The sequence below is a fragment of the Stigmatopora argus genome, chromosome 9 (genome assembly GCF_051989625.1).
Source record: "Stigmatopora argus isolate UIUO_Sarg chromosome 9, RoL_Sarg_1.0, whole genome shotgun sequence".
Classification (NCBI taxonomy): domain Eukaryota; kingdom Metazoa; phylum Chordata; class Actinopteri; order Syngnathiformes; family Syngnathidae; genus Stigmatopora; species Stigmatopora argus.
This window is the reverse complement of record NC_135395.1, coordinates 12,890,551-12,907,944: the sequence shown is the minus strand read 5'-3', so window position 1 is coordinate 12,907,944 and position 17,394 is coordinate 12,890,551. Positions and strand designations below refer to the sequence as shown.

At 37.5% G+C, this 17,394-nt stretch overlaps 1 protein-coding gene across 2 annotated transcripts in view; it reads left to right on the top strand.

The window, feature by feature from the left end:
* ctnna1 (catenin (cadherin-associated protein), alpha 1) overlaps window positions 1-17,394 on the top strand; it is a 57,982-nt gene that overhangs the window by 14,779 nt on the left and 25,809 nt on the right. For both annotated transcript variants that reach the window (XM_077609309.1, XM_077609310.1), the window contains exons 8-16: window positions 3,525-3,605; window positions 3,729-3,881; window positions 5,284-5,376; window positions 5,731-5,887; window positions 5,987-6,187; window positions 6,717-6,868; window positions 9,382-9,492; window positions 10,609-10,790; window positions 12,070-12,175. In XM_077609309.1, coding sequence (XP_077465435.1) covers window positions 3,525-3,605; window positions 3,729-3,881; window positions 5,284-5,376; window positions 5,731-5,887; window positions 5,987-6,187; window positions 6,717-6,868; window positions 9,382-9,492; window positions 10,609-10,790; window positions 12,070-12,175 — 1,236 coding nt within the window. The remainder of the gene's footprint in view (window positions 1-3,524; window positions 3,606-3,728; window positions 3,882-5,283; window positions 5,377-5,730; window positions 5,888-5,986; window positions 6,188-6,716; window positions 6,869-9,381; window positions 9,493-10,608; window positions 10,791-12,069; window positions 12,176-17,394) is intronic.

Sequence of the window (17,394 nt, the reverse complement as noted above, 5' to 3'; positions counted from 1 at the left end):
TAAACCCAGGCCCTTATCTATACGTAAGTGAAGCCAATCATGAGAGAGGGTGTTTAGGATGGCCATTTGCAGAACTCTGTTCTATTTAAGGCAGAAATGAAGGATGGTGAAAACAGTCATAGATCAGATCCAGTCATGGTGTTGCTTCAGTTGGTATCATCATGCATCGTTTAATTGTTCAGTGCACTTTGGGCAAGGAGATGCTATATGGGAGAATGGTGTGGAAGAGGCCTTTTCTGCAAGCATACCACAAACAGTTGCTTGAGGTATGCTAAAGCACATTAGGACAAGCTAGCTTCATTTTGGAATCCGTCACGGTGTTCTTATGAAACTAAAGTGGAGTTATTTGGACATAGGTGGTATACGTTAAGGATGAAGAATACAGCAATCCCAGAGACAAACAACTTTCTTTCCACAGTAAAATGTTGTGGTTACATCATTTGGGGCTGTGTTGCCAAAACTCGTGCTGACAATCTTGTTAAAGTTAAAGGTTGTTTTGATTCCTGTCGGTATCATTAGATTTTTGAACAATGTTCAACAATCAGTGATAAAGTTAAGGTTGCACCAGACAAGACAACAACCCTAAACACTGTTTCAAACAGCTGATCCATGCAATCATTAATTTCTAAAGGAAAATATTAAATTATCAAGCTTTTCATACCACTCATTTTTCTTTTAAACACGCACAGCTAGAAAAATAATGTATTAGGTTTGAATGTAACTAGAGGAGGGCATCATTCGATATATTGACAGAATAATCTTCATTATGCATAAAATCATTCCAATACACAAACGCAGTGTAGTGAAGCATGTGTTGTTAGGTTCTAATTCAACAACATGCCCAGTCTTAAACAACCCAAACATTAGTACTTAATTTAAGACATTGAATATAGCACTGTTTAGAACTTAATTTTCCAACATTTTTTTAAAGAACTGTACTACTCTATCATTATGATTTAGATTTAACAAATATAGAAAATATTCTTAAAATGTACCTTCATTTTTGTCATTTAAATCTCATTCCAAATGCCACATTCTCTTGAGTGTCTGATTGGAGGCCTAGGCAAAGAACAATATTGCCTGGAATAAGTACTGGGTTTCTCTAAAGGTTTAATTTAATCCTTCCCTACAAAATACAATAACAATAAACACATTGCATCATATAAACAAACTCCTTTTCAACGTGATGAGCGAGTTTACTAACCCTGGCATGTGTAGAGCGTGAAATTAGCAAATTAATAGACTTGCTTTCTTTACTACAGTGTACAAAACAAAGCTATTGAATGGTAAGCAGAATACTTTTGATCCTATTGGTAATATACAGCAACTCCTGTCCAATATTGTTCTTCAGCTACTTAAAAAAATCGTCTGGAAATAAAACGAATCAAGCTATAAATAATTTTCTCCCAGTTGGCAGCTATGCTTAGATTAGCAGGCTGCAGTTTTTGCCTATTCAGTTAAATGTCTAATTTACAACTCACTGACTATGGGGGTGTTTGTCTTCGACCAGCATGTAACACACATACCTTCTGAATTATTGTCAAAGCCCTAATCACCAACTGTGATGCCTTTTGAAATGGCAGTATTTGGGTTACTCAATATTAGTAGGGTATATTCCCTGTATAATACTTTTCATGTAATCTAATAGTTTCCCATCTACTGTGCCACGGCCGAATGGTGTGCCGTGAGCAATGGTCGGTCGGATGTGCCGTGGGAAATTGCAAGTCATACAATGTAATATTCAGATATTCAGAGATAAAAATTAATATGAATATATTGAGATTAAAACAGAAATATGGTTAAAATCAAAATATGATGAACGTTAAACTATAGATTATACTATAACAAGATTCAAACTGAGTCATTTTGTTGCTTATTTTTTTCTAACATGAACCGGAAGTTGTTTGGTTTCTAGGGCATCGAGTTTTGGTGACGTAAAGTCCGTGTGAGCACTACATTTTTTGCGTAATATTTGGAGAAGAGTCATAAAATTATGCGATTTAAAAACATGACTTGACTTATTTTTGCATCGCTTGAACTGGGAGTTGTTCAGGGTCTGCAGACATCATGTTTTGGTGACATTAGGTCATTATGAAAAATTTCATTTTGGAATAATTTTGGAGGTTTATGTGATTCCTGCTGATAAAACTTTGATGAGAATGACTATTGTTAATATAGGCGACATTGTTTTAAACTAAAAGATTTTCAGATGGTGGTGTTCCTTGACATTTTTTCTTATGCAAAAAGTGTCACAGCTCAAAAAAGGTTGGGAAATGCGGATCTAATCAATGAAAATAGGGATGTTTTTAAATCCCTCCTAAAATATTTGAAAACACAAACGGTGTCACAAAGAAACTGCCTCCATAATGAGCACCTGAAGTGTTTTCAAGCTCTCTGGTGTGGAAATGAAATATAGGCTAAGCTTGAATAGAATTGCAGGAATAGGGTCAGTGAAGACTAAAGCCCCTACCACTGAACTGCATCCAACTGGGTTTTTAAGGAGGGGGGTCTCTTGATTAATGGTACAGGAGATTGTTAGTCTCCTCGTGCTCCCCGCTGGGGTGTCCAGATGGTGTCAGATGCCACTCCTACCATTTGCCTTCCCACTTTAGTTGCCACCCCTACTGTCATCAATGCATATATCAATAATGCATCACCAATTCAAAGTTTCAAAACTATGTATGCCATTGTCTTTGTAGTTGAAAAGAATAATAATCAGTACCAGAAAAGAAGCAATATTTTTTCCTGTTGCCCTTTGTGTCCATCTAATTTCCCTGTAACGTTACTACTGCTCCTCTGCCTAGCGTTTGCAATTTTGGGAGCCAACCAGTGTGCGGCTGTGTAAGAAAGTTTTAGTTCTGGTACCTTCCACTTGAACAGTTTGGCGAATGAGGCGGAACATCTCCGTACTCTCTGGGGAACAGTGGTTAGGGTTTGAGGACTGCTTGCCACTTAGCTTGGACCTCTGCCAAAAAACAGATGAAATGTTTCGGTACATAATTTAAATGCTTCTATTAAGTTGTAGGTTGAAAAATATAGTCCGGAAAAAATTGGGACTATGATGATAAGTTGACTTACCAATTTTTTTCTGACTCATTTAAGCATTTACCAACACAATTCTAGGGTCATTTTCCCTCTTGAAATAAGTTATTTATTGGCTTCAAAATGTCACACCACAAATAGGTCTGTAATAAAATGTTAATAGTTGACAAATAACTGATTACTTTTGTGAATCGTCGACTTATGGGAACCAAGACACTGGATCTTGCATGAGATTTGTTTGGAGTGTATTAAATAGCACTGTGTAAAAATTAATTTAGCATCAGGGGACTCGTCATGGCAACAATTGGCTAAAATTCAGTACGTGGTTTACACTACCTCGTACTAGTAGTCAGCTGGGATAAGCTTCAATGCCCCTTTGACTCTCGCAGGGATAATGGTGGATGAATGAAACTTAAATTGGGTAGTTATTTGCAGATTGGCAATTATCTCACAAAACCTTTTGTTTGCATTTTTTTAAACAGGCTGGGAGAAAAGACAGGAGTGATGCTCTGAACACAGCCATTGACAGGATGACAAAGAAAACCAGGGACCTCCGCAGACAGGTATTTCCCCCCTTGTTTTTAAACTGCATTATATAAGAACCTGCAGTTTTTTTTTTACATCAATGAATATGTGACATGCTTTGAAAACAAAACTTTTTTAATCTTCTGTTTCTTACCCTTTAGCTACGCAAAGCTGTTATGGACCATGTGTCTGACTCATTTTTGGAAACCAATGTACCCCTCCTGGTTTTGATTGAGGCGGCAAAAAATGGCAACGAGAAAGAAGTAAAGGAATATGCACAGGTCTTCCGTGAGCATGCCAACAAGCTTATTGAGGTGAAGTACAATGTTGACTCTTCTTTATAAAACACCCTTAACAGCTTTGGTGTTCATCCTCTGCTTTCCAGTTTGTTACTCGGACACTGTTAATTTAAAGTTTAGTGTGTTTATTTTTTTTCTACTGGCGTTAACCAGCATTTGACAATGTTCCTAAATAGTTTGAGGTTCCACGTGGATAATGACAGAGTTAGGGTTATCACATACAGCAGGCCAATCCTTGGCAAGCAAATATTTGACATTTTTCATTCAATATCTTTGGAGGAGCAACAAGCCAGTGTCAGCACTAGCTCATCATTAGTGTACTTGACTCGATTCCTCAAGGCACATGTCCTAGCATCAAATGCTGACATTTGAAACAGGACAGATCTCCGTGGGCAGTCAACCACAAGTTTACTGCATTGACTCGTCCACTGAGAACAGAGCAGCATAAGCTTTGCCAAAAAATTGCTGGTGAGTTGAACTAAATGGTTCACCACATCAGAGACGGAACCTTTTAAATTCTAGTTGCTTGAAACACCTTTGACTGAAAGTGTCTTGTATTAATTTTCTGGGAAGAGCTGCTCAAGATTTATATACTATGAACAGTGATTTCATTGTTAAAACATGACAGATGTTATTTAGCGAATGCATTACAAGCAATTTCCAATGTTTTGTAGAAATATTAATTTCTCTTTAGATGGTCAGAATATGATTTAATAGGTTTCTGGCCAAATTCTGAAATCAGTGAGATGGAAATGTAATGTCAAAGGAAATGACTGTTCTTGGTTGGTCATTTCAGTTACGGTAATTTTGTTTTCATGCCATTGATTGGTAATTTTATCCACAAGTGTATGAAATAAGTATATTTGAAAGTGCTTCACAACAAAAGTTGTTTAATCTGTGCTCTTAAAACCGTCCTCTAACAAAACAGAATCAGTGTTCCACTATTTTGGTCACATGATATGAGCTAAAGAGTTGGTAGCCTACAGGCAAACGGTCCATTAGTTCATACACATTGTTTAAAACCTGACATTAGGACTGACCCACATTTATCTTTAGATACCATCTAAACTAATCCCACTACCTTCTTTCATGTCTCTTTTAGTAGGTGGGCAGAGTGAATATTTAAAACTATACACAGAGGATCCAGATTTTGCACTTTTCCCCATCATCCGCTAATAAATGTATGAGTTGTATTAGATTACATTTAAGCACATTGTTGCCTGTATAATCCAATTTTTGCGCAGTTCCTCTCATCACAGACATTCTCTTTATGCATTGTTGTCCTCATATCCAACAGTTGCTGACCTACATTTTTTGGAGAAGCGCAATTTCTCGGGAAGCTGTGAATATTATCTGAAAAATTGGGATGTTTCCATTTTTAGATGTCTTTTCTCATTTCTTTCTTGTGTTTTTTTAGGTGGCCAACTTGGCGTGTTCGATCTCCAACAATGAGGAGGGAGTCAAGTTAGTGCGGATGGCAGCATCGCAATTGGAAACCCTTTGTCCTCAGGTACTACTGCTTTTAACACTAGCTTCTATTAAGATCACCTAATTGTAAAGCACAACCAGACATAAAAATGAAAACACTTACTATGGTGGGATTAATAAAATGGAAAAAAATATATAATTTCTTGTCCTGATACAAAATACTTCTCCAGCTAGGTTTGATTTCAATGTAGAAAACAATCACTAGACTTTTTTGCAGGCTTTTTTCATCAGTTCATTCAGAAATTGTTTCCTGAAAAGGTTTATCTTCAGAGTGCAGTTTCAACACTGGAGTTGTAGATTAGGGTATTATTAATTGCCCAATTAGGCCAAACAATCTAATGACGTAAACATGTCTGTTGTGATTTGACGATTATAGGTGATTAATGCAGCCTTGGCCCTAGCTGCAAAGCCCAACAGTAAGGTGGCACAAGACAATATGGATTTATTCAAGGACCAATGGGAGAAGCAGGTTAGAGTCCTTACGGATGCGGTTGATGACATCACATCCATTGATGACTTCCTTTGTGTCTCAGGTAAGTCGTACTTGGGAGATCCCCATACCAAAATGAATATTCAAATCATAGTTTCATTTAGGAAAATCTTACTGGAAATACTGTTGTCTTGTTCCCCAGAGAATCACATCTTGGAGGATGTGAATAAGTGTGTTATCGCTCTGCAAGAAAAAGATGTGGATGGTTTAGATCGCACTGCTGGGGCTATTCGAGGCCGTGCTGCTCGAGTAGTCCATGTGGTCACTTCTGAAATGGATAATTATGAACCTGGAATCTACACAGAGAAGGTGTTAGAGGCCACCAAGCTTCTGACTGACACAGGTGCGACTCAGATACAACAACAACATTTAGTGCTGTGTTTAATTGTTTAGATGTACGAAGGAATATTATTCATGATAGATTGATGTTAAATTACCCCTGGTTCGCTGTTGAATTAGTTGTAGCATTAATATAAACACGCATTATATTTCAAACATCATGAAAAAATTCGATTTTTTAAAATACTCTGCAGTGGCAACCTCTGATGGGATTATGCTAAAGCTAAAAGTTGAATAAAAGTAACAAGTAAATTGCTAACGAAAAATTTAAACGGTTTCTTTCAAATGAACTCTTTTTATATTGACCATGCAGTAACAAAGGCATATTACCACTTACAACATTGAAGGAGAAATGAAACAGACCAAAAAGCTAATTAACAACTTTTGTATTTGTGACCTTGTTTTTGTTCTTGGTGTATTTTTTATTTGTCAATGCATACACTGTGGTTGCATTGGCTTAAGCGCTCTGTGGATTCTTCAAAGAAATCTTCGTTAATATTGTATTTTCCACCTTTCATCTCTCCCACCTTCAGTGATGCCACGGTTCACAGAGCAAATTGAGTCTGCAGTTGAGGCCTTGAGCGCAAACCCCACGCAGCCAGTTGATGAGAATGAGTTCATAGATGCTTCTCGTCTTGTATATGATGGCATACGAGACATTCGCAAGGCTGTCCTCATGATTAGGGTAAGGTTGTACACATCTTTTCCTTCTCTCAGGGAATTTATAATATATGTTTTGCAAATGATGAAATGTTATTTCAGAATGACAATGTTATATTCCAATACAGTAATACCTTGAGATACGAGCTTAATGTGTGATCGACATTGTATGTCAATTTTTCCCCTAAAAATTAATCTGTTCCCACCCTCTGAAAAACACACACAAATAGGATATTACAATGGAAAAACATTTTTGTTTGTTCTAATTCACCACATACTCACAAACTAACAAATAGCCAGACGTTATGATCAATTCTAAAATGTGGCATTCAGTACAGACAGATGGTAGTTTTAATTATCGAACCAGCCATGACTCGCTTTGAAGGGTTTCGCTGGTGTCTTTTTCAGATGCTTGCTTTGCTTTCACGTCCATGTAGATTCCGTAGATTTTCGGTCACGCTATCTACAGTAAAAAATGCAACCGGTACGGCTCGGTGCCTGTAGATATCTTTACGCGAGGGAGGTGCGGCGAGAAGAACAAAGCAGTACTGTTCTCATAAGCTGCCTATCGCATACTTGGCCACCAGGTCGACCTCATCGGGAACCATCTGGTATGCTCGTATCTTAAATTTGTCTCGTATCTCAAGGCAAAAATTTGCTCTGAATTTTCCTTGTATCTCAAATTGCTCATATGTTGAGACACGTATATCAAGGTATTACTGTAGTCATTTCTATAAATCAATTGAATGAAAAGCAACTTTTTTCAGTGGTTTCATTTTCTAACCGAATGTGCAAGAAGAATTCAAGACGGTCAACCTTTTTCAATCTTTAAGATGAGCTCCCTCCATCTTGTAATGTTACTGCTAGCCTTTAAGAGCTTTTAATGGTCAATTGTCTCAGGGACGTGTTTTTCTTTTGTCGTATTTTTTTTCTTTGAAGACATCCACGTTATACAAATAGAAGTGCAGTGAATTTACAGGCAACGTAAACGCCACCGTATTATAGCACTACTATAGAAAAGGGTGTATAACAGCTATTTTGTGCTGTTTGAAAGGAACCTGGCCAGGCAAAGCAATAATACATGGTAAAGAAAACATTGTTTTGTTATACAGATAGATGTACTAGAATTGTGACTGTCTCGTGTGGACTGAAGCAGTCTGAAGCAATAACAGAAAAGTGGCGTTCTTTTGTTACTCTTTAGGGAAGCCAATTTCCCTACTCTGTAGGGAAATTGCATAGATATGGAGACATTCTATGCATGCCCAGAATGTAGGTGGCACCACCACTAAAACTTAATTTCTGACTAGAATGCTTAGGCCTCAGATTTTATCGTTTTCATCCTTCGAAATGCTGTGTCAATCTAAACTATACAGGTATCTGGAAAATACGTTTTGCTTTTGCTAAGTTAGATTTCTCAAAAAGCCACTTTTTGGACTGAGTACTTCAAACACCTCAAAATTATCCATAAAAAAATACAATCTGGAAAAAAACACTTAAGTACCTGACATTTGTTTTCCACCTGAGAAATTGCTCAGACTATACCAACAAATGTCCTTCTACTTTCCAAAATTGGTGGTCAGACTGTATTTGTCAAGCTGGACTGAACACCCCAACAGCGACATCAGAAAATATGCCCCCCCAAACATGAGCGTATCATGAGAGCGGCTGATAGTTAGAAACAGGTTTTTCCACTTTTCTCAAAAGTCTCAAGAAGAGCCAGCGAAAAACTGCTCTGTCCAACATGATAGTTTAGCAGGAAAGTTAAGAAAATGGCACATCATAGATTTTATCCCTTGTTGAAAAAAAGAGAAAAATAGAAAACCCTTTTTTAAGTGCACTATGGTACTGAGATTGCTTAAAAAGGGGGCCCTTTTGCTGCCAAACATGAGCTACCATTTGTGAGCCTCCCACATTCATCTGTTGCTCAGGCCATGGCAGGTGATATCTACGCCCCACTGAACAGCATAGTCTAGCTTGAAAGAGATGCTTGTGAGTCAGTACAGCTTTGTACCTGAAAACATATTCATATTCTTTGCACAGGAATATCACTACATTCAATAAAACAAGGGACTCACTTATTTTTAGATGGAACTACTCAAAAGCAGTTAACTATGAAGTTAAATCCCCCTAGGTAAACCCAGCCTTGCAATCAGCTTTTTTGGACCAACTTTTAATAATATAGCTTCCCAAAAGTGCATGAGTAATGAAGTTATACTGCGTTTGAATGTTTGCTTATAAACAAAAGCATATGGTTGGGTTTATATTAAAAGATTGAAGTGGATTAAATTTGAAGTGGCAACACAACCCACACCTCTTTCTCTTTTCCAATAATTCCAGATGGGACTTTGAACTATTTTTCCTCTATTGTTCTTCCTATTTCTTCCATTTTCTCTGTTAGCATGTCTTTTTAGCAGTACATGGACTTTTCTTAATATACAAACTTATCAGAAGATGACCTCATGTCAGTGTTTCTCGTAGATGGGTGGAATTCATGTTTTGGGTAACTTCTCACATCTACATTCCCATTTTTTTATCTAGACTCCAGAAGAATTGGATGACTCTGACTTTGAAACCGAAGACTTCGATGTTCGCAGCAGGACCAGCGTGCAGACAGAAGATGACCAGTTGATTGCTGGACAGAGTGCAAGGGTAAGTGTCAGGATTCTGCTTGTAGGAGCCAATGCAGACAAACCAAACAACATTACAAAATTATACAGTGTCATATCTTTATGTAGAATGGTGTCAAGATGCAGAAAATCAGCATTGTTGATACAGCAGTGGCTTATGCAACTTTTCTTCACTAAGCCTATACTTTGACATACTTTTAACTCAGTGGCGGGCTGTGCATTTCACACCTAGGCCTTCAGTAGTGCTACATCTAAATCAGTGGTTCTTAGCCTGGGTTCGATCGAACCTTAGGGGTTCGGTGGGTTGGTATCAGAGAGGGTGGAGCCTCTGACGCGGAGGTCAAGACACATCGAATCATCATGTCTATACACAATAACATGCCCCGCTTGAACATCACTGGCTGCGGATGATCACGTGACATTGCTTGGCCAATTAGCGCTGCAAGGAATTTATAAGAATCAATAAGTTGTTTCCTATTGGCATCGAAGCTAATGCTTAAAGTGAAGTCTGTTCTGTCGTATTTCTGGCACAAGTTTTTATTCGATTTAGGGCTTAAAATGTCTGCTTTGTATAACTTTCAGCACCCCAGGTTGTTTAATTAAATAATACCATTCAAGGATAAAGATTATATTCAATGGAACAATAAATAAGATGAATCTTAAAATATTTTATTTAATGTACTTTAACATAATTTTAGGGTATCAAGTATCTTCCCTTTCTGACCTCTAAATTTCATTTATGGTAGCTCTAATTTTCTGTTTGGTAGCTGTCCTTCAATTATACACACTATTGGTCGATTGGAAACATTTGTGCATGGTATCAAATAGTGTTAAATAAATCTCCATGTATTGATCTTGTGTTGCTTGAGGCAGAGTTAAAATGTTTACCCGCAAATGCTGAATATTATTGATGTGGATTAATGGCTTCTTTTTTTTAAACTTGTTCTTGTATATTTTACACTATCTAAAATGTGATAGGTAATAAAGTAAGAGAAAACAATCATAGTGAACTGTCTCGATACACCGATTTTAGCCTCTTATCTCCTGTAGCACCATGCTGGTGATTTCTATAAACTGTAAGAAGGCAGCCACAGTCTGCAATTTTGACCTGTTATCCTTCAATTATTCCTTGCTTTAGGCTATTATGGCTCAGTTGCCACAGGAACAGAAGGCAAAGATAGCAGAGCAAGTTGCCAGTTTCCAGGAAGAGAAGAGCAAGCTAGATGCCGAGGTATCCAAATGGGATGACAGCGGCAACGACATCATTGTTCTGGCCAAGCAAATGTGCATGATCATGATGGAAATGACAGACTTCACCAGGTGAGTTGGACTGTGATTTCTCCAAAACAAATTTAAAAGTGCTATTTTGTGAGATGGACTCATTTGCTGACCTGTAAATGTGGTCAATAAGTGCTTGACTTAGCTGAAATGTTGGTCTTTAAAAACTCTGTGCTGGCGTAACATCACAAGCAATAGATATTCACTTCATTATATGAACTTCAAATCTGTGGAAAACATTGATTTTATTGGACAGAGCCAATCCATGCGTATGAACATGGATGGAAAAAATGACGTCTAGTTGTGCTTGGAAAAACAAAGTATCAAAGGAGAACAAAGATGAAATGAACTCTCATTGCACAAAGACTTACATGAAAGATTGTGTGATTGAATATATATGTTCATATTAATCTTTCACGCTTTCATGGTATAGCAGCAGACAGAAGGTCAGTAGCTAGCTAATTTCACTTTGGCCAAATTATTGCCCCTATAACCTTGAGCTGGCACAATGCCTTGCCAAGGTTAATGCTCTGTGAGATAATTGATCTCGACCTCTCATGACAAATCTGTAGAGTGAGAGTGATTCTTGTTGACTTCCTCCATTGCTTATGGCTCTCTGTTGGCCCTTATGAATAAGGCATTTTGTGGCTTGGAGACATGCAATATATTTGGGGGCCACCTGATATAGAGTTTCAGCTGTCTTGATCAGCTTTCCTCTATTGTCTTCCTGTCACAAAGGCTTCTTACTTATCCCCGTAATCCTCAACTTTAGTGAAGTTCCCTTTTAAAAAAATAGGGTTTAGCTGTTTACGCTTAAGTTCCTGCTCAAATCAGACTTTTTTTTATTAGTATTTTGACTTATTTTAGAGCAGCCCATTGAAGAGTACGCAATATAAACTTGACACAAAAATCTGTCTTGGATTTTGTTTTGTTTTTAAACTCCAGTGAGTTGTTTTGACTTGAATTTATGCCTCTTCAACTTTTTCTCTGAATCCCATGTTGGAACAGTGTGGGAAAATAACATTGTTCAGTGCTAGACTAGATCAAGGTGCCCAGTTGATGGAATGTAGGGTCAATAAGTGTTACAAATCTATTATACTGTTGTGCATTGAGGTAGATAAGGTTATTTAATTGTTTTTCATTACACCAGTGAATATTAATTAGTTATTTTTTAATTTTTTTGTTGTTGCTGGCCCTGATAACACTTGGATTAGTTTAAATCTGTGGTGTTGAACATGCTTTAAAAATCACCTTTATTAAATAAATTAATACTATAACAATACAACATATCAGAAACTGATCTTTAACTTGTTGTCTCCAGGGGCAAAGGGCCATTGAAGAATACATCTGATGTCATCAGTGCTGCCAAGAAAATTGCAGAGGCCGGATCCAGAATGGACAAGCTGGGTCGCACCATCGCTGACAATGTGAGTTTCTATTTACCAAAAATCCACAGGCCTTCGTGCATCACTTTAACGGTCCCACTCTTTTAAATTACTTTAGGAAAATGATTATTGCAATGAATGTTTGAACTTTTCTCTTTTTTTCCTCATCTGTTATTCATGGTATGATATCATACATACTCTTACTAGTACTGACCTCTAATTCCTTTTTCTTGGGCCTTTCGCCTTCCTACTCCCCAACTCAATTCCATCATCTCTCATCATTTATTCCTGACCTGTGAGATGATGGCTTTCAACATAGGGAAACATGCATTCAATTATCTATGGCTTCATATTTCACTTAAACACTCGCGTTGTACTACTCCTGAGGGAGACACTATACATGATTTATCCCACAACATATGCATGTTCCCGGTCCTGTCTTCAGCAAAATCTCCATTTTTTTTTTCTGCAATAGATTCATTTACTTTAGCAACGAGACTAGTCACTGCCATTTCTGTGAAATTTTGTTTAAAAATAAAATAATAATACAGATGAAGCAAAGAATTGATGACTACATTTCGTAGTGGACTGTACTCATCTCGATGTGGCCATTCCAACCAGTCTCAATTCATTTTTGGGAAGTCTTGTCATAGTGCTATTCATTGTATAATCACAGTATTGATGTGGCTACTTGTCAGATTGAGTTCCACTGAGACTGCCTGAGTGGTTAAGATGGACCCACTGGGTTTCCAGTGTCTTTTTTTTCAGGAGCATGTGGCCACTTAGAATGGACGAGAGTAGCGAGAAAGGCCACCATGGAATTTCAGTTTAGTCAGTCTTGAAAGTGTTGACTTGTTTGCACTACTGAAATCAGAATGGTGGAAAAGTTCAATTTTAAAATTTAACTTCTTCATCAGGGAATTCTAGACCATTAGGGGTTCTTATGCATCTGTTGCCCTATATAAAATGTTACTATTTTAAAATATTGGTTTTGAGGAACATTTTCTTTAGTTGTCAATTTATTTGCCTTTGAGAGGCACAACACAAAATGTTTGCTAAAATACAACCTTATGTATAACATCATTTTATATTAAAAAGACTTATCTAAAACTAAGCCAGGTACATTATTTCTTAGTACCTTTTAAAACATTGTCAAATAAACATTCCCTCATAGTGCCTTAAATCTGTATTTGAGGTCTACATCGATCGTAATTTCACCCTTCCTAGTATGTGACTTAGTTTTATTTGAACAGTTTCAATTTGAAAGAGCTTCATCTGCTGTGTGTTCTTTTTATGCATCACTGCCACAGTTAGGAGACGCATATTCACTTATATAAAAACCTTATAGTCCCCAAAGAAAACAGATGGGCAAGTGTGCAGGTGTGCCCTTATCTGTGTGTCTCACGTGTTTGACTAAGGTGGCTTGTTTAGTCTCTGTGACCCGCAATTTATGTTACTTTTCATTTGTGATTAGAATATTTAGTGTGATGGCAATCTATTTTTTTCTGCTCAGTTTGATTAAATGCATCCAATCATTGTAAGTGTGACGTAGACCTATATAGCACAACCCTATCATATTTAGGCAAAGATTGTAAGAAAGAGATGCAAAATATGAAAGTAAAGAGAATGGACAGTGCAGTGGATTCCTTTGTAGGAATGAACATTTCTCCTGAGGGACGAGTCTATTAAGTGTGTGTTGCCCTTTTAATTAGCAGTATAATTGCCAGGTGGCACTTCCTAAAGTGAATGCATTTACTCACGCAGTATATGTATATTTAGGATATTTCCCCAATAATGAATGGGGATGCTTCAGGTCTTCTTAATAGCAAAAAGGGTGCCATGTACAATGTCTGAATTGTCCAGCAGCAATAGTTAAGCAAGCGAGTAACCACTAAGACACATACAAAGTGACAGCAGAGCTAAGGCAATGCTGGGCCTGCTCATTAACCTAGGCATATTAATCGCATGCACTCTGTGCTTCTGGCATTGAGAGCCTTGAGATTTTATTCATATAAAACATCAGCAGATGGTCCCAGATTGATAGCACAGTATCACACCACTCATTCTCCATCATGAGACTTTGTTGTGCTACATTTCTCCAATCATGCAATTATGGTCAAGTTTTTGTGTTTGGGAGAAACAAAAGCCTTAAATGGAGCCCAATTAAAGTGAATAGAAGTGAGACATACTGATGATTGGATTCAGGTCAGTGCCGTCTGTAGGGTCAGCACTGCAGTTTATTAAGAATTTATGACCCTCCTATGCAGGGCATCTTAGAATTCCATCAGTCTATTGGTAAACAATAATGCTGTCTAATTGAGATGTACTTATAACTAGTTTTCTGCCACTATATGTATGCTGTAAATGTCTGTTTACCACTTAAACATGTATATACATTTGTGGTAAGTGAATGCAAACAAGCCTTATCCTCATGATGTATGCTGACAGACATAGTGTACTTTTCCAATTTGCATTCGATCAGTGGAGATTTATAGTCATCCACAGCCTATGTTTCTGGACACAGTCTAATCCTGGCTCTGGCTTGCGATGCTTAACAGCAGACAGGGTTATAAATTACCTACTGCATTGGAGAAGTAAAATCACCCAATGAGCCCATAAATTCTCAGCTCAGCAGTTCAAGGGTCATCTTTCAGTCAGTTGGCATTTAGTTCTACTAAAAGCTCACCGTATTTGTTGTTTGAGACGTTCATCAATGTACAATTGATTGTTTTGAAAGGTGTTGGCCCATACTAATACAGTCTTGGAAGTTTTATGCTAGGGGGATAAAGTCCTAACAGGCACCAAAGCTCCTGATATGGTGGGTAATTCATTGATCTCCCTGCAAAGCAACTTCATCTGGAGTTGTATGTACCATGTACTAATTATGTTAGGAATAGACTATTTAAATGAGAAAATTATTGTATATCTAATCGGTGGATATTTTTATTTAATTTTAGTTTTTGGGTTTCAAAGGCATCAACATTATTGTGCATGTGAGCATAATATTGCTTTTCACTTAATCTTAGGAGATAATAAATAATTTCTCCCACTATGGCCACCAGCAGACATATAACTATAGACGGCACTTGTCCATCATTGTTGGTGTCTCTTTCACACAAATCAGACCCAATTGACAAATAATTGAAAAACACCTGCTCTGAACCAATGTTTTTGAGCTGAATCAAACGGAGGCAAAATGTCATAAGTTCCACTTTTTAAAAAAATGATAGGTCTAATAGAATAAACGATAATAATGTTATGTTAATGCCATAGCTTTAACGCATATCTGACCGAAAACACCTTTGCTTTACTTCCCTGTAACGCTCAACAACAGGTTTTTGGCTGTGGGTCATTAGAATGCTGCTGTGTCAGTAAATATTGGAAATTGGCATTTCCTCTGGGTGAAGCGTTCTTAAAGGTCAGCAGCGCTGCCTCTCTGTGTCGTATAATTCAGCAAAACTGCGTGGCATTACCAATGATTGGACCTGACCTTCCTGATCATCACTTATATTATTGGCATTATCCCAGTATGTGGCTCAGTTTTACTTCAGTTTTTTTTTGTTTATTTAGTTGATTTTTTTTAGTCATTTAGATTTTCTGTGTTAACATAACCGTGTGAAATAATTTTGACAATAGTGTTGCGCTTATTGATACACAGTTATATTGTTTTGTTAGGCTGAATTGAATTTAGTCTACTTAAATTGTATAGGGAATGTTGTCAGAATGCAAAACCGGCACAGGTAAGCACACCAACCTTTTATTTAAATTATCCAAACAATCTTAGGGGATCTTGTCGCTTCTGCGCAACTTCTCAATGTGCTTGTCACAGCGAGGGAAGTCTCGCAGAGTGAAGCCAGCAGCTGAGCCGAGCCGAGCCTGAGCACAAGTGATGCTTTCACAGCGCTCTGCTCTGAGCCGCCTGGATTCTTCCCCAAGCCCTTATTAGCATGGCTGCTGCATTCAGCCTCATTGCAGGTCTTGTCGAGTGAATGTGGGTATGTTTGCACGCACGCACACATGCGAGCATACTATACGCAGTATTCGTGCAAGCTGGACTTGAATCCTTCCCGTTTCCTTTCTCTCCAGTTGGATATTGCTCTTATTTACTCCTCCGTACAATTTCCCCTCTGGCTCACTCTTTATTCTCGTGCGTTCTTTGCTTGTTTTCAGTTATTTTTGTTTTTTGGTTCCACCCTGCTTTTTAACCATTTTGTTCATTCTACCATCTATGTATTAGTCCTCATCTGTAAAATGATCGTTCCCTGCAGCTCTTGTTTGCTTCATCTTCTTTTATGGTCTTCTTTAATGGAACTGTAACTCTTACATATTCCTCCCCTCAGCCCATATTTCTACTAATCAGAAAGAGGGGTTGATGATGAAAGATATTTAGCCGATTTCATTCATACTGTCACAGGGCATCAGGAGAGTGCTCTAAGGGCCTTCAAAGGAATATACTGTTGGCTTCAGATGTTTAAATATGATCCTTGAAGAAATATTCATAATTCCAATGACAGGTGCTTGATAATATCATCTTTTGTCGTTTTTACCAATGGTTTTTTTTCAACAAACTGTTTGTAAAATGCAGACTTGGTGTACTTGCTGACTTAAAACCTTTAATACAAGGCATCGTATGTAGTTTGGAGTTATAATGGAGGTGATGCACTACTTGAAAAGATGTACACAGTCTTATATTTTGATGGTGTGATATATGTATTAGCTCCAGAATTGCTACAAACATCCGGGTAAGAGCAGCACCATTACCAGAATCATTGATTTTAATTAACAATTTGTAATTACACTGTGTGTACTTAGATTTGCCTCGCTTAATCTTCAAAATTACAGAGACTTTAATACGATCAACCAGGTGTTCTCCTGGGTCTCTGGGGACATGCTTGGCCGTTTTGCGTAATTATATCTTCGTTTGTCTTATATATGGTATTCTAAAATTTTCATTATTATTCTCAAGTCAGAGAACTCTCTTTAATTTGTCATCATAAAACAGTCAGCCGCGAACAGAAAAGTAACCACAGAAGCTCCAAATTAAGCAAGCGAAGCTTTTTAACTGACTACCTTGTAGGTTAATTTAACTTTGATTCATTGTATATTATTTACATAACACATTCAGGTGTTATTTATAATAGCCGCCACACCACTAATGCCAATGAGTGTTAATGTACGTCAAGATGTACTTTAAATACATGCATTAGTTAAGTTTGACAGCACACTGCCGTGTTAACTGAGTTATCACCTAGACTTAAAAC